The 21,761-nt window shown below is 36.8% G+C and overlaps 1 protein-coding gene across 1 annotated transcript in view; it reads right to left on the bottom strand.

Annotated features, from left to right (window-relative positions):
* PCCA (propionyl-CoA carboxylase subunit alpha) overlaps nucleotides 1-21,761 on the bottom strand; it is a 273,855-nt gene that overhangs the window by 139,051 nt on the left and 113,043 nt on the right. The window contains exons 13-16 of the mRNA XM_066545147.1: nucleotides 17,801-17,944; nucleotides 16,041-16,115; nucleotides 10,833-10,901; nucleotides 9,965-10,040 (exon numbers count right to left, since the gene is read on the bottom strand). Of these exons, the coding sequence (XP_066401244.1) occupies nucleotides 9,965-10,040; nucleotides 10,833-10,901; nucleotides 16,041-16,115; nucleotides 17,801-17,944 (364 nt within the window). The remainder of the gene's footprint in view (nucleotides 1-9,964; nucleotides 10,041-10,832; nucleotides 10,902-16,040; nucleotides 16,116-17,800; nucleotides 17,945-21,761) is intronic.

Raw genomic sequence — 21,761 nt, 5'->3', positions numbered from 1 at the left:
AGTAATTTCATTGAAATATTAAATACAAGAAAATCCTTACAGAAGGTGGGAGAGGAAAGGTGGTGCAAAAAAAAAATCCTTGAGAAAAAAACTGTCTAGATCATTTAAATTTTCTCCTTACTGCAAACAATTTTCAAAAAGAAGGTACTCTTTCTTTTGAGAGTGGCATACAGGCGATCTCTGGAAAGTTTAAGATTACAGGTCAGAAAACCAGCATCTTTATCTCCATTCTCTTCTCAATTTTAGAAAGAGATCAGACAAATTCTGATGAGCCAGAAAGTTCCATCTTAAAATGACTATATGCAATAACACTGACTCAAACATTAATAGTTCCTAAGAAAAGCTGGAATATACATGCAGTTTGGGAGCATTACAAGTGTTGATTTATTCCAGGTATGGACAACTGAGGAGCTCCTACAGGAAAGAGGTTATCCAACCTCAGCTGTGCACATTCTCTCCCCTCTGGCAATACAAAGCAATCACATTTTTTCATCATTGTCAGAGGAGCAGGTAACTCCAAATCACATTGCCTTTGCCATTTCACATTAACTTTGGCTCTAGCTGCACACTATTAAGTATAAAATGCAGAGCACATCACAAAACAGTTCATGGCAAAAGTTTGTCTGTGCATCCACATCCCTTGCAAAGCACAGAATTCTGTACTTCACATATGTTTACTCACAAGTTATTAAGATTGTGATGATATGATCACAGAGACAACATGACTCAATTATTTGCAGGTTTTTTTTCTAATAGCTCTAGTTTAAAATAATATTGAAAAAGAATTAATTGCAAACTGGGGTATTTCAGCTGTAAATTAGGTTATTTGGATTTTTTCTCTTGTTGAGATCTCACCAAAGCACAGACACTAGCATTACAGAGCATGCAAATTGCTGAGGCTACAGGAGATTCTTTTACACTCCTTTTGTGTTTTTCCAGTTTAGAAGCATGAACAACATCCTTGTTATTTCATACGCAGACCAGTTCAAACACTTTCAAAGCTCTCTTCCCCTACTAGTCTGCTGCTGGTGTGAATTTTCAAGCTCTCTGTGTGGCCGTCACTGAAACCACTTTAAACGCACCGAGTCAGACTCGGCCTCATTGAATCATGAAGTCACAACTTTAAAGACTTGTTCATGAGCCATTAAATAGCACATGACACAAGCAGTTCAATGATGACATGATAGAAATTTGTCCATTTGATTAAAAGAAGATCCTTGCTGCCTGCGACCTAAATAATTGTTCACAGACCTCGACTTCATAAACGCTGAATGAAAGTCACACTGTATCTCCACTGAACAAAAAATTAAAAATCTTACACTAAATGACCATAACTTGGAAACAAATAATGTCTGTCTTTGTCTGCTACAGATTCCCCCTAAAATTCCCAATCTGACTAGTAATTTGAAATATCCCAGAGACTTCATCTATTACAAAATCAAGAGGAGGATGAGTCCTTCAATACTGCCCAACTTTGAATCCAGGATTTAAACATGCTACAATGTGTAACCAGATCATCTCACATTTTTCTTTTCTAAACTGCTATAAGATCCCTGGTGAGGCGATGGCTGATGACAGATAACAGAGCTTGGTGTCTCAATTGACTGCCCCAAAAGACCTAAAATAAAAAAAAATACCATGAGTATTCTTAATTATTTCTAACTCATGTGCATCTGAAAAATATGAGGCTTCTACAATGTTTTAAGCTCCAAAATTCATTTAATAAGTTCAAAAGAGCAGAGAAGCCTAGGTGTTTGGGAAGCAATATAAAATGCATATTACATACATGAATTAAAAGTTTAATAAACAAGTTTCCCCTTAAAGTATCATGAAAGGCTATCTTTATCAGTCCTCATGATCATTATGTGAGCAATGATTGCATGGTTGATCTGCTTCTCAAGACCGAGTTGATACTTTTAGTGATGTACCAAATCATATGGCTTAAAAAAAAAATTATTAGTGCAATCCTTCAGAAGTCTACAAGTTTTAGATTTGCAATTTAGTGTGACCTCTGTCAAAGTTCATAAGGTCTCCATCTGTGTGTGAGTAACTACTAGGCTACAGAAATATGGACCCCTAGAGCAGCTTGCTCCTGACTACCTGCTGCTTCCAAAACACTGGCCAGACATTAGCCTCACGCTCTCACAGGATCAAACAGAGGCTAACAGGCAGTGCTTATTTCATGCAAAGTTAGACACTAAACTGAAGTATATTGTATTTATATTGCAGTGGTTTTCAGAGAATTTTTCTGTTTCTTGACCAGATCTGTAGACTGCCAGGAACAAAATCACATTTGTTAGCCTGACAAGCCATGACATTTTCAACAAACAAACAAAATCCTAAACTATATCAGTTCATTTCTCGTCCAGAAAACAAAATTTCACTTCAGCTTCATGATTTTTACATCGTTAAGGCTGAGGCAGAACTGCAGTTACAGTTATGTTCTTCTTTCCTCTAAGTCAAAATATAATAAAATATAATAATCACTGGCTTAGTACCTCTATTTTTTTCATTTTGTTTGGCTGTAGTTTTCATACAATATTACATCAATAGCTTCTTGAGTTTCAATTTTAACACACTATTTTCCAGAATACATTTGTAAAAGAAAGCAGACTAGCATTTAAATTATGGAGAGCTAATGAAATTTCTAAAAACTACGTATTCATATGCTTTATATAGAAAACACAAATTACTGAGGTTCCATTAATTTTCCAGTTAAATTGTCATTCTTGCCTAATGAATACAGGAACACACTAAATAATCACACTGTTCACCAGAGCTTATTAGCAACCCCTGTTTAAAGAAGCCCTCATTAAAAAAAAAATTAAATTATAATCAGAAGAAATTACTCCCCATACTGCCTGTCTTTATCTTGTCTCCTTCCCTTCCTCATTCTCTGCCTTAAAAACTCTGCTAAGTACACCAGACTTTTCATTAACTTAGCTACATACTGTAGCCTAACTCCAAACCCGTCCTCAAAAGAAAACCCAAAGACAACAATAAAATGCATTTTATACAAAACAGTTTTATAAGAGGTTTATAAAGAGGCTATCACACCACATTTTTACTCACTAAAAATCAGAACTTGGAATGCCAAGGCACAAAATCATAGGCAATGTTTTCACTATAAATATTTACTGACACTAAACATATTCAGTGTTGATTAGCCTTTTTACAGTATTAAGCTTCTGTCATCTTGATGCCTGCAAACACAAATCTGCATTTATCCATGTAAACTTAATTGGAGTCCTACATGCCCCTCTGTAGATAAGCAGTTGAATAGACTTAACTTGCTGATCATTTCAAATGGTGCTAAGTGGAACAGAAAGAACTTTATCTGCACACTTACTGACTGCAAAACCAACATGTGGAGCACAGGACTAGAGGCTTCTCTTTTTAACAAGGCAGCAAAGCTAAACTATCACCCAACAATTTAAATGCTGAATAAGAATAAATGTGATGAAGCTTAGGAGGTATCTCAGTTATTTCTCTAAAGAAAATATTAAAAAATATTTACTAAGCTCTGCACTGAGCATCATGAAACACTGATTACGCTACTGTTCACTTAAAACAAGAACATTATCGGATTTGCACAGACTATGAAAACACCACTTTCAACACATGAACTTTTCAAATTCTTGATTATCACCCAGCAAGCTTCCATGTTTGTAATTCCAAGAGGTTTCATAATATTCCCTAAAACCCTCAACATTCAACTGTTTAACTGTCTTTCAAAGCTCGTGTTTTGCTACAGCTCACTTCAGAGCTGGCTATCCATGTACAAAGCCCCATCCCAAAAGCAAGGAAAAAAGGGAGTTTTATCTTTTTATTTTAATACACAAACATCCACATAAAATTCTCACAGGAGATCAGTGCACCACTGACCCTCAGAGCTGAACATGTATTCCAATTAAAAACAATAATTCTTTCAGATACAAATGTCTGGAGCTTGCTGAATTCACACACCAGGATAAAGGAGGAGAAGGAGGCAAAAGGAAATAATATATGGTAATATTGTATTGCAAAATCATACATTCAAACTCCAAACTTTTGTAACTGCATGTGGTTCTGAACTTCTAAGTTAGAGTTAAGAGGACCATTATTTACAGTGTTAGCAAACCAAATGAATGTGAGAATCAGTAGAATAGTTGGAAGCAGAAGCTAAGCAGGCTTTGTCAAGAAAACTGAAAGAAAATAAATGTCCATTCTACTACCATCCTCTCCTCAGATATCCTTTTACTCTGAAGAAGGGGAATACAACACTAGGACAACTTTATATCTAGAGAAATAACAACATTCATTTCTTGTTTTTCACTGCCCCAGTTCTTTCTCCTTAATAAAAGGGAGAGGAAAAAAACCATACAAACAAAAATCTTATCTGGAAAAAAAAGGTATCTTTTTTGAATTCCCCTTCTGCACAATAACATTGTCTTCCTCTTTTACCTGATCAGCCTGTACTTCAACTGCCCTTCCCTCTTTCTTCTCCACAGGACAGTGGTAATCTAAATGACATCCCACAACATTTTGCTGACAAGCTTCCATTCCTACTCCCTCCCTCTTGACTGGCTTAAGAAAAGGAGAGACCGGGGCAGCATCTGAGCTCCAAGCAGATGCTACTAAGCATTCTGAAATGATCCCTTTTAGTGATTTTGAACTAAGCTTGTTTCCTTCCCTTCTCCAGTTTTGGTTTCCACATCAATACACTGGGGAATCTGCAAAGGGTGAGAACACAAATACTCTTGCAGAAGTACCCATCTGTTACCGCTGCTATGCAGAAATTGCATGACCTGTTGAAGCATTTTTTAAAAGCACAACCAAAAAAACAAAACCTCATTTCATTTTTTAAGAGCAGACACTATACACTGTTTTTGCAAGTAAATAGGTTTTTTACACTCAAAGATTGTTTTGCTCACAATACCAGTGAGAACATTTGCAGGGGCTCAGAATACAGGAGAGTCTAAAACTTACATGTATACTGACATAGAGAAGTATCTTCAAAGTTAAAATAATTCAGTAATTTATGATGTTTGGATCTAAATGCAAGTTTACTGTGAAAAGCTTTGTACCTGAAATTAATGGTGCATTATTGAAATACATGATAAAATACTAACATCGAAGTTGGGTGTTGCTCTAGGATGACCCTGCTTGAGCAGAGAGGTTGGACCACATAATCCACCGTGACCCCTTCCAATCTTACTCATTCTGTGATTCGTGGAAAGCCAAGGCCTTCTCACAACATTAAGTACAGCTCTCCTTTTATCCCCCTAATTAGTGTGTTTACAGTTACAAAAGCTCAATACAACAGTTTCTGCTGCCACTATTCTGGCAGATCTCCACTCAGAGTTAACTTCTACATTTCTCTACCCCTCAAACATTTAACACTTTGCTGGTTTCTATTTTATGTTTGCTCTTTCACCTCATGCTGGAAAATTCCCCCACCCCCAGCTGGTGGTTCCCTTATTCTCTCCTCATTTCTACTCCTTCTTGCTCTATATCTGCTGCTTACTCTTTTCTTCAGAGGCTCCTTCAACTCTTCCTTCTCCCTAATGGTCTCATGCATTCCTCTCTACACACAGCAAGCAGGATCTCTGTATAAAGGCAACCCTTCTCTGTAAAGACTTAAACTTCATGTTATTGCTTTACTTTCGGATGCTCAGGGAAGATAAAAAGCAAACAAAGGTCAAAGGAAAGATTACAGGAATCTGCACTCAAGGATATGAGCTATCTGTCCAATCAGACCCTCTTGTGAATTGATAACATGGTCTACTTGATGCATAAATATAACCATTTCTTTTACTTAAATTGATTAAAATTACTTTCATACACAAACTTTCCAAAACTACATACTGGGATTTATACATGCCTTCAAACGAACAGATTATCCAGCACCAGAAATGACAAAAGCATATTAAAACTTTAGAAAAGCCATAAAGGAAATCACACCACACCATGTTTACACACACAGGATATACACTGATAGGCATTCTTTCAATACCCTATTTCTGCTGTTCAAATTAAACCCCTCCAAAATAAACCAAATGACAAGTTTCTGAAAAAAGTACCATAAGAGACAGAGATGAACTACTAACAACAGTGCATGCTCAAAAGAAAAAAGTCATGCCCCATCCCAATGAGCAACTGTAGCTATGATATTTTCTGAAAAATCTTTTCTTTAAGATTTTTTCTCCTGAGAAGCGGAGAGGCCTCAGGAACAAAATGTAAACAATGATTATCTGCTGCTGTGGAATGCAACAGGTGGATCTGTGATTGGTCTCATGTAGTTGTTTCTAATTAATGGCCAATCACAGTCCAGGTATCCAGACTGTCTCGATCAGTCACAAGCCTTTGTTATCATTCTTTTTCTATTCTTACCTAGCCTTCTGATGAAATCCTTTCTTCTATTCTTTTAGTATAGTTTTAATACAATATATATCATAAAATAATAAATCAAGCCTTCTGAAACATGGAGTCAATATTCTCGTCTCTTCCCTCATCCTAAGACCCCTGCGAACACTATCACAAGCAACAGTGCCTCTCTGCTTGACTGGAATCCTGAACTTTTCACTATTCACAAATTTCCCAGTAATCACTGTACAAAACAAGAAATGTCTCTTCTCGAGAGAAATCTGAGTTGGATCCTCAACTTTAATCACCCCTGAATTATACTGCAAGACTCAGAGGTAAAAATGTTACCTAATTAGACCCTTTGCCATTCTGGAGTCTCAGCTGAGATTTTGAATTCAGATCAGCTCTCAGTGGAGAAGTCAGTTCCTGTCAGAATAATTTAGACTGTAAAGAACCTCAAGAGGTCATTTAATATAATCCACAACTCAAAGAAACGCTATCCTAGTCTTTCATCTGCTCCCATTAGCAACAATGGAGATATTACACAGGAAAAAAGATTAAGAGTACATTCCCACGATCACATTGACCCTTTCTTGACTCAATCTTGAGTTAGTCATACTCTTAGCATCTACCAGTGGACAGACTGCAGAATGTCTTCACTGTGTACAAGTTGTCATCAGCCCAAATGGTAATAAAATATTCACTCATCAGGCACTTTCAAAGCACAGCGTAGTTGCAAATACCCCTATTTGCTTAATTCTCTATTTTTAACAAAGACACTGCTATTACAGGCACTATATGATGCAGCCTTGGTTGTTTAAGCTATTACTTACTCAAATTTTGCTTAAGTCTGCTTTCTTTGCAAGTATTAGATTATTTTTAAAATTTAATTATTTTCATTTCCTTCATGATCTGGTCAGGAATATTCAACTGGGAAGGGCAGCTAAACCATGAATTCAAGGCCAGGTAGTATCCAGTCCAAGAAAACAAGTCAATAAAAACTTGTCTGGGGACTTGTTCCTTGTAGATGGAACACAGAGCTAAAAATGAATGGGGTAACTTGTGAATACCCCAAAGCCACAGCAAAGAAACTGAATGTTTTCTGACAGAGCCAATAGACAAGGAGCAGCAGAGTAAGTCCTTGACCTTCACACTGCCAACATGCCTCAATCCAGCCTAGATGAGTCACCTCCTGAAGGGTCACTGTGCTACTTCAGTCCTGGATTCTCTGCTGGGACTGCCATGAATGACATTGTATAGTGGCATTTGCTCCAAGAAGACATTTGTCTTCTAGGAACTGTATAAAAACCACTGATTTTACACAGGTCAGCAAGCAACCATCAAAATAGTAGTGACTAAAATTCCTTACCAACTTTTCTCTGCTTTGAACTGGTGACACAGAAGTGATTGGGAAGACTCCATCCTCCATTAGCAGTCCCCAAGCTATGCATTAGATGGTCCATGACCTGTTACCCAGCCACCCTACATCCCATTCCCACCCTATGTGAGTGAACAAGCATCCTTGTTTACAGAAACTGCAATCCTTGGCATTTTAAATCTGAAGTTCTCCCAGTGCACATCATCACTACAACTGACACTGACTTCAGCTGGTATTGCTTATCTAAAATGCTCTAGAAGAGTTCATTACTCACAGGGAAAAACACAGTGTCTCTAAAACACTAAGGAAACATAAATGCTGCTTCCCAGGATTTCAGAGGGACAAGGAGGCTGTGCTGAGAAATAGGGATCTGGAGCATACTGTTCAGGAAGACTGGTAATCTCTATGTACAAGCTCACTATTCAAACATAAAACCAAGTAACTTCAACACTAGGTTTAAAAAAACTTATTCTGTATCTTTCAATACTAACAAAAACTCAAGTTGGAAAAGATTTAATGTGAAGCACTTTACAAAATATCAAGGTAGTTTAATATTTTGTTACATAGAAACCCAACTTTGTAAATATACACCATCATTTTAGGGTAAAAATAAAAAACTACCCTACCAAGAATCATTCACACTAGGTAAGAAAAGACATACTTTAATATCCACAAATGTTCCATTTTAAATAAACACTGAGAAGAAACTACCAGCTGTGTAAAACTACACAAAAATCTTGGTGGTTTTCAAATGGAAACCACTGGCCACTGCAACTAAAAATGTGTTCTGAAAATTCACCTACTTTTGAAACCTGTAGTACATTACATTTTGTGGTTGGCAGTACTTTAGAAAAAAATTCCCCCTGTAGTTCACTAATTACCTCCTTAAATGTTTTTAATAGACTAAAAGCTTTCTCAGATAAAAATACTACAGAGACATTAGATATGATGAATACATGCATATTAATAAAAAGACTGTAAAAACCTCAAGATAGAAATTGGTACTTTTCAGCTGTAAGGTCTCAAATACTTCACAAATATTTATAATCTGTGGAAAAGTTATTAGGTACATCTGTGTAAAACATCTAAACCCAAACAACCAGTTTCCATCCCATATTATAGCACACAATAAAAGACAATGCTCCACACACATTTGCATATTTTCATCAAATAAAGTACTTTTAGCATCACTTGCTATCAATACAACAGTGTGAATCCAGAGCCTGTCTCCATTAATAACAACACCAACAAATCCCTCCTCACATCAATCTAACTACAGCAGTATAAATTTCTCTCTCATATAAATTTACTCAGCTGTTTTACAGCAGGGGTTTACATCAGCACATTGTACTGCATGAGTCTAATGGCTCAAGTTGCACCAATATAAATCTATGTTAGAGTTAGCAGTTCATTTACAATGGTTAATCCTACCATGGATCTAACTACACTGGTAGAGGGATGTTCATTTTCCCCTAGACAGATAAATCTTCTGAGTTTGACAGGACAACTGTACCATTCAGCAGCCCAGCATTAAAGCCAAATCAAGTTTTAAAGAAACTCCACAGAATTTTTTACTTCTCTTATCCTGAGTTGTCCTTCCTATTTTCCATAAGACATAGAGGAAGACCCAAAGATTTCTCCCATACAAAACATGGCTTCCCTCACCAAAACTTAAAAAGGTAAAAGTGGTCAGGGCTAATTTACCCCTGCTGCCTGGAAAGCCTGGAAGAATGGCTGCATCTGCTATGCAATCAGTGTGCAAGAGCTGGAACAGCTGGTGATCAACAGCCTACATCTGTATCTGCCCAAATCTAAACAACAACCTTGAAAATTAGAGAAATACACAGATATACACAATCAACCACTGCATTGTGATAATATTTAATTGCAATTAATGTATTAAACTCCTAAAAAATGGCAATTAAATTTCTTACAGTACAATTGCCTTTCCCCCCCCCACAACATAATAAATCAATTACATGCTACCATTCAGTGAGAACTATGAGTTTTAAGAAAGTTATTTAAATATTTATCCTACAATATTCAAGAGAAAAATGGAGGAAAAAAAGTCTCTTTAGAGTTGATGTATCTTCTCAGCTTAATTAACACAAGCTTTTCCTTTTTTAATTTGCACTTAAGAAGTGGGAACTTTATTCAATTTGCTAATTACTACATTTTCAAGCTGTTTTCTTGAAAGAGATGACAGCCTATCACACTAGGAATCAAAATTTCTCTAGTTACCTCGAATTACATAGTTGTCCAAAGCCTCTTCCATTCTTTTCAGTGCTTCAGCTCTATTAGAGCCATAGGTAATCAGCTAAAAAAAAAAAGGTATTTACATTAGATATTAGATGTTTGTTTCTAGAATTTGAATAGCATTTAAAAATTAAATAGGTTTGTAGAATTTCTGCAGTCATAAGAAACCATTGCTTGACTGTTACTGTATTTATGCTATAAAGGCTTCCTGAAACATCAAGAAAAAGCTAAGATCTCTTAACCCATTCAATGAAAGAAAGCCAATCACTTTTTACTTCATAAAACTTAAAACATCTAAACAAGCTCTCAGAAAATCAGACGAGAGGTTCACTATCCAAGCTGACCAGATTCCTAATGCCCAACAAATTCCTAAGACATCCTTTTTTTGAGGACTGAACTGTATCATGTCATATTTTAATTTTACCAATATATTCCCAATGAATAAGAACTAATAATAAGAGACACTATCAAGCATTTCTTTCAATGCTTCTTTTTGGAAGCCAGGATTACTGACATTTACATCCAAGCTAGACTATATTAAAAAAAATAGATTGGCAGTATCTAAGTCAGACAATAAAGGCTGGTGTTTAAATCAGAATCTTCTTAATTAGAAACTGCAAGACAAATAACTACAGTGTCAAAAGGTAAAAATAATTTTATTTAGAAGAGACACTAGATTTCCTCTACTCCACATCTTCCTTCACTTCTTTTGTATTCCCTTGAGGCATGTTATGCCTGGCACCTTTAAAACACTGATTCACCAATCCTTTAATATGGTCTCTCGCATAAAAGATGTACGTAGAAAATCAGTACTTCATACCTTTAGAATATTGAGAAATAATGATCAACTCACTTTTGAGATCATGGGATCATAATAAATGCTAATGTCACTTCCTTGTTGTATACCACTGTCAACACGTACCTTCAAAAATAAGAAGTGAAAATAATTATATATTACTGGAAAAAAAATTCAACATGAGGATCAATCTACCCATCAGTCTTAAACCATAACCCCCACAAAGCTTATCATATACATTTTTCCCTCTGGAAAGACTCAAATAATTATTTGTTTTCAGAGAACCTGGGAGGAGGGAAGGGAAGCTTTTTTCTTCACCAGCAGAAAAAAAAAAAAAGGCACTTGCAAATTAGTCTCTCCTTTATGAGAAACTTGACTGCAATCTTGAGTTCATAGTCAAAATTCTCTTTTGGTATCCAGAAGGCACAGTAAACACAGTCAATCTGATCTAACAATTTCAGCTGTGTTACACTCGCTTCAACTCCAAACACATTCAATTCTGTTTTAATCCCTGCAATAAAATACAGTTGTAATTATTTTTCTGACTGACACCTGGCATGAGGGATGACCCTTAAAATCACAGCCTTTCTGCATCTATACGTAATCACATCCTTCATATTCTGCTACAGCCCTTCCAAGGGCTTCAGTAGGAATAGAAGTAGGGAGCATTCAGCAGGAACTTTGGAGTTCTGCTTATCAGCTCCATAGGAATACTGAGCCTATGGTTTTCATGTCTGTAACACTTTCCTTCTCTGTCTCACCCTCTCAACTGTTAAACAATTTTTTTTCTGTTGCTGCTCTTCCCCCGAGGCTTTAATGTTTACACAGCTTTTTTCCATGGCTTTGCTTTGTAAGGACACAGCCCCAATTAAAGCTCTGATTCTGCAATATTCATGGAAAAAAATAACACAAGTTCAAAAATTTCTTTTGAAGAGGCTGATTGCTGTTAACCAGCCAACAAGTTAGTTTGTATATTGCTGATTCTTGTTTTCATCTCTCAGTTTGATTTCATCACTGTAACAATGAGGTTAGCCATATAAAACTTTTCAAATGAGCAATTTCTGGGGAATAAATATTTATTAAATTGCTGGTTTTGAGCACTGGAATTCGAAATATTTTTTTTAAAATAATCAAAATAACTCAAGTGATAAATGCATTCTGGGGATCATAAGGACGGAGGGCTCTAATCAAAGCTGTTGAAACAGCAGGGCTCTGATATACTGCATTGTAAAGGGGTGGGAAAGAGGGTCCTGGAATCTCACTTAAATCTTCACCTGTGGGAAGGAACCTTTGTAATAAACAACAGCTCATCTGTCTGCAGCAAGGCAGAAAAAGGTCAACACAACGGCTGTTAGGCCTTTAATATTTTAATTTAGGCAATTATCAAGGGACCACATGTAGAACCTCTTGTCTAGAGAATCCACATGAGGGCATGATGATGACTTTATTATCCAAATGACATAAAAAGATACCCTAGCAGGTGTATTCACTTTCTACAGTAAAAAACATTGTCTGACTAGTTCTTAGGACATTATATTTATTTTAAGAAGAAATTCACTTATTCACATGTTTGTATTCATATATTTGTATTTACATATTTACTTTTTTTTCTATACTTATTCACATGTAAAGGCAGCATTGCTTCTGTACTACTTTAATAGATTCTTATCTGAATGTGCTTTATCTGTGCTTAACTGGGCTCCCCACTACTCACATCAGGTACATTTAACATTAGCTACTGATGTGAAGGTAGTTCAGACATGTCATGATTACAGAAAAAAACATGCAGAGTATTTCTCAGCTTCCTTTCTTCCAGCTGCTAAACTATCCTTTCTCACAGAATGGCTGTCCAGGTATAAAGTCAATGCACATGTTCTCACATTTAAGTCAGAAAGAATTAATTTACCTACTCAGTTCCAGAGAAATCCCCTGCCCTTGACATTTTCTTCTAATACTCAATAAATACATACATAAGACAAGGTATGACATACATACTCCACACATACTTGAATTGTACTGTGACTTTTGTGTCTGAAGCAGCACCTATAAAGTGACTGCACACAAGCATTCAGGAGTGCTTTACATATGCATAGGTAAGTACTGACACATGTATGTCATCTTTTGACAAAGAAAAAACATATGAAAGGTGCATAATTCAGGCCCACGATAAGCAGGTTAGTCAGACCCTAAAGTTAACTAAGACTTCTGAGGCTACCCCAACTATATGCTCTGCCTGGCTCTATGTTTCTATTCATATACAATACATGTACATGACCACTACAAAATTCACATTTTTCTCTAACCACAGTATCTTGAAAAGGCTACAGTGAATATAAACTACTTAAACTACTGCATAACTTACTTTAAAAAAATCTGGAGTCCTCTATGGAAGCCAATTTTCATAAAATAAACTCAAGATTACCAAAAAAATGACAGCAAAAAAGAAATATATTTACTATCTTAAATTCTCCCTGTGGTGCTTACATTTTCAGAGCCTGGTAACAGTAGGTGATTTTATAAACTATACGGTGTGACAGAATTTAATGAATATTGGATGAACAAGAAACCCTAATTCAACAGCTACTCACTATAATGTGCTGAACTTGATAAATAATAGCAATATTTATTAGACCTCCAGCATTTACTTCTGTTTAATATAGTTCGTTTCTTTTACTCAGTATTTAAGATATTTAGGCAAAGCTAGGGTTAAAGGTCCTGCTGTAGCCTAGAGCTCATTCATATTACAGCCCTAACACTTTATTGATGTTGTATTATCCTCATGTGTTATTACATTAGGACAACAGCAAAATGAATAAAAAATGCTTAAGTGGAGGGGCCTGGGGGGAAGTGTCTCAGTCCTGCAATGAACTCTTAATGCATCAAATTCCACTTAGGAACACAAAGAGATTCTTGTATTTCTCAATTCTTTGCTATATCTGAGTCTGAGAATTTTCTTTTCCTGGTAAGAGTCACTAAAATGCCAGACTACTGCTCACATTGACAGAGAGCAAAGCTGGAGCGCTCCAGATATAGCAGAACATGTTGGGTAGGAGCACCAAACATCAAAGCCCACTATCACACATAAGGGGCTGGTTTATAGTCACCTGTGTTCAGCTTCATTATCAAAGACAAAAAAAAAGGTATTTATGAGCACCACGTTCTAAGGAAATTAGAAACTATGTGACACAAAAATAGCCATATTCTTCCCTATGGCTAAGCAAAACATGGCTCTCACCGAGCCATGCTCAACAGTTCCATCAGCATGGGCAGCTGACACACAGGGATGGTAAATCAGAGCTAACTTGAGACACAGAAGAAATGAATTGCCAATACATTTGGCAATACACATAAGCTGAACTTGCTGTGACATGCTACAAGTCTCTGCTAATTTTTCTCAAGCCAAATTGTTGACAACTCTAAAACCTAAAAACAAACACCACGGCACAATGGGCCTGTAACGCTGTACCTTTTTAGCCATATTAATTTTGTTCTTAGCAGCATGACATTCTCAGAAGAGAAATTAGTTTCATGCTAGCAGAAATATACGTATTAAGACACCAAATCATGAGTACCTACATAAAAATAGTTCTTCTATTTTTTAATATGACAGTAGAAGTAAACAGGAAGAGAAAGCCTAGAGACTCCATATGAGCTCCTCAACCCAATGCTCTGAAGCCTCCAGTGTAATTAAAATCTCTTTCTTTGGTACCACGATGGACTACGTGAAGCAATCAGGCATCTCCCACCCTTCATTTTCAATTCACCTCTCCCCCTAAGCACAACTCCCAGCCCACCCCATCTACCTGACAAGTGACAGCCCAATCTGATTAAATGCTTGCAAGGGAGGGGACTCATGGGCCTCCATGACAGGCCAAAAGTGATCACCATGGAGATACATAATTACAGCTGTCAACGCGTCTACTGTCCTGCTGGCATCAATTTGATTGCTCCCAGCAATAATGATAGACAAAGCTTAGTGTGCACTCTCCTACACCCAATCACTTTATCTATTCCGTGGTCCATTTAGCTGACATGCAACATTCACACAAGCAAATAACAGCAGTAAGCAGAACATTTAAGGCATTTTAATTGTTTTTTCTTTGTATGGATGGCTCACAAGCGCAAATGTTATTACATAAAACTCCTGCTGCAGCATTAATTGAAGAAAGATTTGGTGGGACAAAGACTGTAGGGGGTATAGTTTGTCCATTATCACTTGTACTTTCAACAGGTCTCACGTTTGGAAAATTGCAAATTGCAAAAACTTGCAAGGGCAAAATGTTTGACATCGTGTTAGCTATTACAACATGGTGAAAACTTCTAACAACCACTGGAGTACTCATTATAAATTCTTATTAAATACACTCTTTGTTTCATTAAAAAGAAGTTAGATACATCCAGCGATACCTTTTTCCCCTCATCTCCTCTTTAAGAGCACATAATGCCTTTTAGATCTTCACAGTTTTTTTCTGCTTTCAGGCTTTGAACACAGCATGAAGCCTTAAAGACCAGAAAGGGTCAGGTCCCTTTGGAAAGTACACGGGCAAAAACAATTTAAAAAGCGAAATAAATCATATATCCAATAACAACTCCACATTTAAGATTCCTCCTGTAATCTCTCAGTATTTTCCGTGCAAGCAATCAGACTGAATAATTGTATTCACAGATGGTACAGTCTCATCATTGCACTGACACAGTGTCACTCATGTATATGTGCACTTATAATTTAAGACTACCTTGATTTTACAGAAAGGCAGTGTATTTGCTCTTTACACCGAGCAGAAAACACTGTTTGCTAAACATCTATTCTATATGGTTAGGCTGTATCCTGAAACACGTAATAACCACTGTAAGAAACTCCTCAAAGTCTACAAAGCTAAACAAAAAGAAAGCACTGGCCGTTTCTCACCAGTGTCCCCAGTTCTCTGTGTTTCAAAAGCTGACTCAACAGTTTAGTGTCATTTTTAATGACCGCAAGTACATTTACTAAAGCTGTGTTTGAAAAACTTAAGCTGAAAGTTATAGAACAAACCATTTCAACATGTATTGGTTTCCTGTTATACCCAATCTGAACATTTTTAATCCAGTTTGGAACTGTTCACTTTTAAGCAGTTTTTCAGGCTGCACAAATAAGTATTGCCATGTCCTGTCCCCACTCTGGCAAAAAGCTGGAAAAAAGGCCTGGTTTACAAAGCTGCTGAGTATTTATAGTCTTTATATAAGAGAAAGTCAGCACCTATGAAAAAACAGAACCGAGTTACTTACACTTGGCACATGCAATGGTTCCTGATACTGAGACAGTTTACCAATGGATGGCAGGCCAAAAGATTTGTAGGGGTCCTGGAAAAAAATTCAACATGAGAAAGCATTAAGCTTTTGCAGATGTGGAGCAGATAATGTTTAAAAGCTTTAAGTACAACAGAAACTGCTACTGGAATGACTCTGCTTTTTTGCCCAGAATTACTTGTGTCAAAGAACATTTCTTCATCCATCTGCCCCCACAAATCCAAATAAAGAAATGGAAGTATATGAATTCTCTTGCATCAGTTAAAAAAAAAAAAAGGAAATAAGTATTCTGCACCAGTTACAATATTCCAAAATAAAATATACAAAGATGACATTTTCATTAGCTACACTTGGAAGAAGGATGGGAAAGTATTCAGGAGTATAAGAAAAAATTTTCAGAGATAAAAAGGGCAGTTAGAATTTCAATTATCTTAAGAAGTCAAACCAATCTTTATGTCACTGGAAACCTCCTACATTAATGTACATAATGCAACACTAATACAAACTTGATAGGAAAACAAATAAATATATGGCCTACAGAATAACCTAATTCATGGCAAAGTAGTTGGATTCATTACTCATAAATGTGGGGGGATTTAAGATGAACAAAATAAAAAACCTAAACATCAGTTAATCCACTGTAATGCCTACTAAAACTCAGAGTATTTTCCATGCCAGTCACAGGTCAAATATTTATTCTTTATCAAAATAGTCTGGACAACTTTGAATCAGTAGAGGAATTTGGAGGTTAGATGCATGTCATGAGATAAAAAGAAAAAAAAAAACCATAAGATGGTCTAGGTAACAAAATTTCCAACAGTTAAGCAAGGGGAAAAATGTCTCAAGGTGCTGAATTAGTTTTGAAATGCAGAGTTACCTAAAATGTTCCTGAAACTAAATGAAGGAAGATAGGCATTATTTTCCAGCCCCCACCCCTGGAAGTGTTCAAGGCCAGGCTCCAATGGGGCTCTGAGCAACCTGGTCTAGTGGAAGGTGTCCCTGCCCATGGCAGGGAAGTTGCGATCAGGTGATCTTCAAGGTCCTCTCCAACACAAATCACTCTGTGATTCAATGACTTTTTTTTTTTTTTTACTAAACAAATTTTCATTTTCATGTATCAAAAGTGACACCAAAAAGACATTACATCAAAATGTCTTGAAAATGGGATTTAAATATTCATAAGCTTCTTTAAGGTAAGATGGAGACTCACACCATAATTATAGTTATTGTTTTGGAATGTGCTTTGAAAGTTTATCCCATACACTGTGGTTTCAGAAAATGTGTAACTTGGTTTTTCAACGACCTTTTCAAAAGTTTATTAAAACAACAAAAATTCTGTAAGACATTGAATTTCAACTGTCTTTTAAAGTCAACAAGTTTCAACTACACATTTCAGAAACTTCGAAAGAGTGGTTAACTCTGGTAAATAACTCCAGCATCATTAAACATGTACTGAACAACCAGGCTTATTTCTAATGGTATTTGCTTACCTCTCTCTTTTATCATCTTTACTTTCAACTTTCAGGAAAAAGCTATGTTGAAACACACACCATATTTTCAATTAAAAAACAAGAACTGAACAATTCTACCAAACCTCATTAACCATTCGTGTTACATGAATCGAAATCATGACTTTCATATGATATTCCTTGATTTCACCTTGGCATCTATCCACACCTGGGTATTACTACGCCACAATTCAACCACCTACCCCCTCCTCCCCATTACCACTCATTTACCTCAGCATAAACTCGACATTCAACCGCCCAGCCGTTGATGGGAATATCAGCCTGTTTGTGCCTGAGAGGGTAACCCTTGGCAACACGGATCATTTCTTGGACTAAGTCCAGGCCGGTAATGCATTCTGTGACGGGATGTTCAACCTGCAAGGTCAAGAACTGTCAGTCAGTAGGTAACAAAAAGCAACCAATAAAAAAAAGCACCTCTCTGTAAACAAATACAGATAAATAAGAAATTTCACCTGCAAAAGAACAGAGAAAGGCTATGTTTCTATTTTGGTCTTTTTCCACAAAAAAAAAAACCTACTTAAACTCCAGCAACTGCTGTCTTTGCATGGAGAACACAAAAAAAATAATTAGCAGATTACAATAACTCAGAGCAGCATACAAAAGGAAAACTAGAGAGGTGACCTGGGAGGATTTGGAGATTTGTAGGGGTTTTTTGTTTGGTCAGGGTTTTTTTTCCACATATTTTACAAATTCAAATGCATCCAGTGACAATGAGGTAATTTTTCTTTGTTTGGAAGCTTTTCCCATTCAATTCTATTTTGAAGAGACTCACACCGTGGCCATAACTATATTTTAACTGAAAATCTCCAAGTAGCTGATAATCAACCCATTCTGCTACACTTAACATGGCATGTACAGGAGCCACTACCAATTTTCCACAGAACCAGCGTAGCCTATATCTCACCCATTCGCCTTCTTTCACTAACCTGTCCTGACAAGCAACCAGATTAGCGTAATCTTGCATCAGCGCAGTGTAGCAGAAATGAGCAGATGGATCCTTCAATTCCCCCCCCCCCCCCCAGATTTATCTGTTTAGTGCTTAGCATGCACAATAGCTGGGCTGGACCAGCAGAGTGGCTCTGCGCGCTCAGCAAATTGCCGCTAACAGCTTTGGAAGAGGCTGCCCTGGGAATTGCCGTCGCTCGCGCTCACGCAGGATGTGCGTACAAGCATGCACACGTGGGCACGCACAGGCACGTGCACACACACTTCTGCCTTCAAATGGGCAGAGAAACGAGCACCTTGATTAACTTTAAAAAGCCTTTAACTAGGCATAAGACAGTAAAAAGCAACCAAGGTGATTCCTCTGATCGCCACCACATCGATCAAGTAAAAGGTAGGCATGCTAAAAGCATGTTCTTCTCACAGAAACAGCTATACCACCAGAAACCATGACAGAACTGCCATTTTTGTTATAAAATGTTTGTGCTTCAAGCGGAAAAATACCTCAAGAAAACACACTTTGCAACTGCTTATGGTGAGATGTCATACTATGTACCTTTTCTGACACAGGAAAAGGTCACTGACCAAACCACTTGTCTTTCATCCTTCAAGTATACAGTATTAAGGAAAACATTCAGTCATTATAACAACATTGTGGCTTACCGGAACAAGTAGAAGCTTTGGTCTTTAAGAAAAAACGCTTTGTAAAAATAAACAGATGGCATCCATAATTAGCCCTGTGTGTGCTGTGAGTTTGTTTAGAGTTTCAACAACATTTTAAGACGTTTTGACATAATTTTAATGACAAATCACCACTGAAACAAGCACCTATTCTTTGAAGGACAAAAGTGACATTGAAATGGGAATCTGATTATACAGTTTAAGGATGTACCTTTGGGACTCAATCTTGATTCTACCTAACACATGATACTTTCCAGCATGTCAAGCTTAATAACAGTATTTTGAGAATCTATGAAACATCTCAGTGTCTATCCTGCAGTGTTAAATTGAAGCAATTCAATTTCTATTAAGACTTGAAGTTTTAATAGAAACTCCTTTAGTTTTAATAGAAAGTTACTTATCACACATTCATATTTGGACAACAGAACTTATTTTCCTACTTTGGAATTTAAGTTTTAAAAGATTACCTTTGAGCTGGGAACATGTTTGGAATTCTAACATTCCAGATAATTAAAATATTTTTTCTTTTTCCAAAGACATTTGCATTATTTAGTTATACTGCCATTTTTCTTGGATAGCAATTGGCATTCCAGATTCAATAGCTTCATTGTTGTTTTCAGTTTTATTGTTGATGATCAAAATAAGATGGAATGTCTCTGAAAAGAAAAATATTTTTGTTGTTTGCTTCTTAAGACTCACAAACATTTATTTAATCCATTCTTCAATACAGATCTTTGACTTGGTCAATATTTTCTTCTGTTTCTTCAAAATACTCCCTTTGTCTCCACACAAAGCAGCATTCAGAAAATATGTATAGGAAAAAATGTTGAGGGTTTTTTTTGGGGTGGGGAGAAGTCCTACTTTATTTTAGGACTCTGCTTCAACTACTACTATTTAGGCATAACATAGACAATTCCAATCATAGCATTAATTTGGGGTACCAAATACATTTGAATGCATTTTCATATTTGTTAAGACTATCAGATGAAATATCGTAGAAAAGAACTTTAATCTTGAAATCTCTACAACTATAACTAATAATTGCCTAAAGTAATTGTATCTGTTGTAAAAATCACTCTTATAAGTTAGACTTCAATCACTTCCCTCTTTTCCACTTTCTACTTCAGGTGCTGTCTTTATTCTGCCTGCCTGTTGTATTTCCTTCTAATCTATTTATGCTATCTCCCCTCTCCATCAACAGCCTTTACTTGCCAGCATATGGAGACTAAGTCAAGTACTACATTTTTGACAAGATGAATGCAAGTTTGCTCACAAATGGAGCTGAATCTCACTCAACTGATCAACTCCTTTAGCTTTAAGGCCATACTCAGTTTTGCAGTCGACTGATCCAAGATGTTGCCAGTGAACCCCAGCCATTGAAGAGCCAGTGTTGGTATGGTTATGCAACAGTAGCTACATTCACACATTACTGCTGACTTAAACACAAAGGGCAAAACCAGACACGTCTGCAGCAAGCATTCTACAGATCATAACTGTATCAAGGCAGCTGTACCTTATTCTCAACAGGACAGGCAGAAAAAATTCATCAGCAAAAACTCTCAATTAATTAGCTGCCAAAAGTAACACCTTTACTATCAGTTCCTTTACTTATACCAAGTCTGCTCATAAACAGTTGATAACAAGTCATCATTTCAATGCACTTAAGAACAATATACACCTCCTTTAAAAAGTCTTAAGTCTCTGTAAGATGCCATTTATATTCCTGCTTTCAAGTCCACACAGCTATACCTGCTATGACCAGCAATAGCTATACAGAGTAAAGGGAAAGTGCTTCCCCTTCATACTGGATCTACTGCTCTTAAGACATATAACAGCAACCAGATTTCCCATGAGCATTGCAAGTGTTCTTGCTTCACTAACCCCTTCCCATTTATACAGCAAGAGAAACTAGTGGCAAAGCCTGTCAGAAAATAATAATTAGGTCCCAGTTTATAGATAGTAAATCAGGTATAGAAGAGTTGGGGAACCTACCAACATCACAGGCCAGTTAGCATCCATCACCAGAACAGTATGGAAAGGCTCCTAATTTTCCTCCTGTTCTGTGACTGCCAGTGGTTTTAAAGCTTTACCATAGTGGGGTTCATCCACAGCTACAAAAACAGTCATGCAGTTTTTACGGACAGTAGGAGCTGAGAATTAAATTAGTGATGACTGTTCCCCTTATATTCAGGGGAATAATTCTGGGACACATTTTTCCTCAAGACTATCAATGTACCCAGATCTAACAGCAAACACTTCTGGACACTCACAGACTGCTCTTGTCCCTGTGTGTATAAGGCATCAAGTTACTCACACACCAGCTGGAACATTCAAGCACGCCACATCAGCCAAGAAAATCTAAATTTCAGTAGACGTAAAACTACAGCCTATGTCACCCCTACTACTGTAAGTCCCTAGCTGGTGTCATATACCCCTTTACATTCAGATAAATAATCTCAAAACTAACTTTCAACATACACCTCAGTTTCCAGGAAATGTGATTCACCTGGAGTCCCACAGGCTTTGCTGCTGCAGCCAAATCCAGTAT

The sequence above is a fragment of the Molothrus aeneus genome, chromosome 2, assembly GCF_037042795.1.
Source record: "Molothrus aeneus isolate 106 chromosome 2, BPBGC_Maene_1.0, whole genome shotgun sequence".
NCBI classification, from domain to species: Eukaryota; Metazoa; Chordata; class Aves; order Passeriformes; family Icteridae; genus Molothrus; species Molothrus aeneus.
This window is presented reverse-complemented; position numbering and strand designations above follow the sequence as displayed.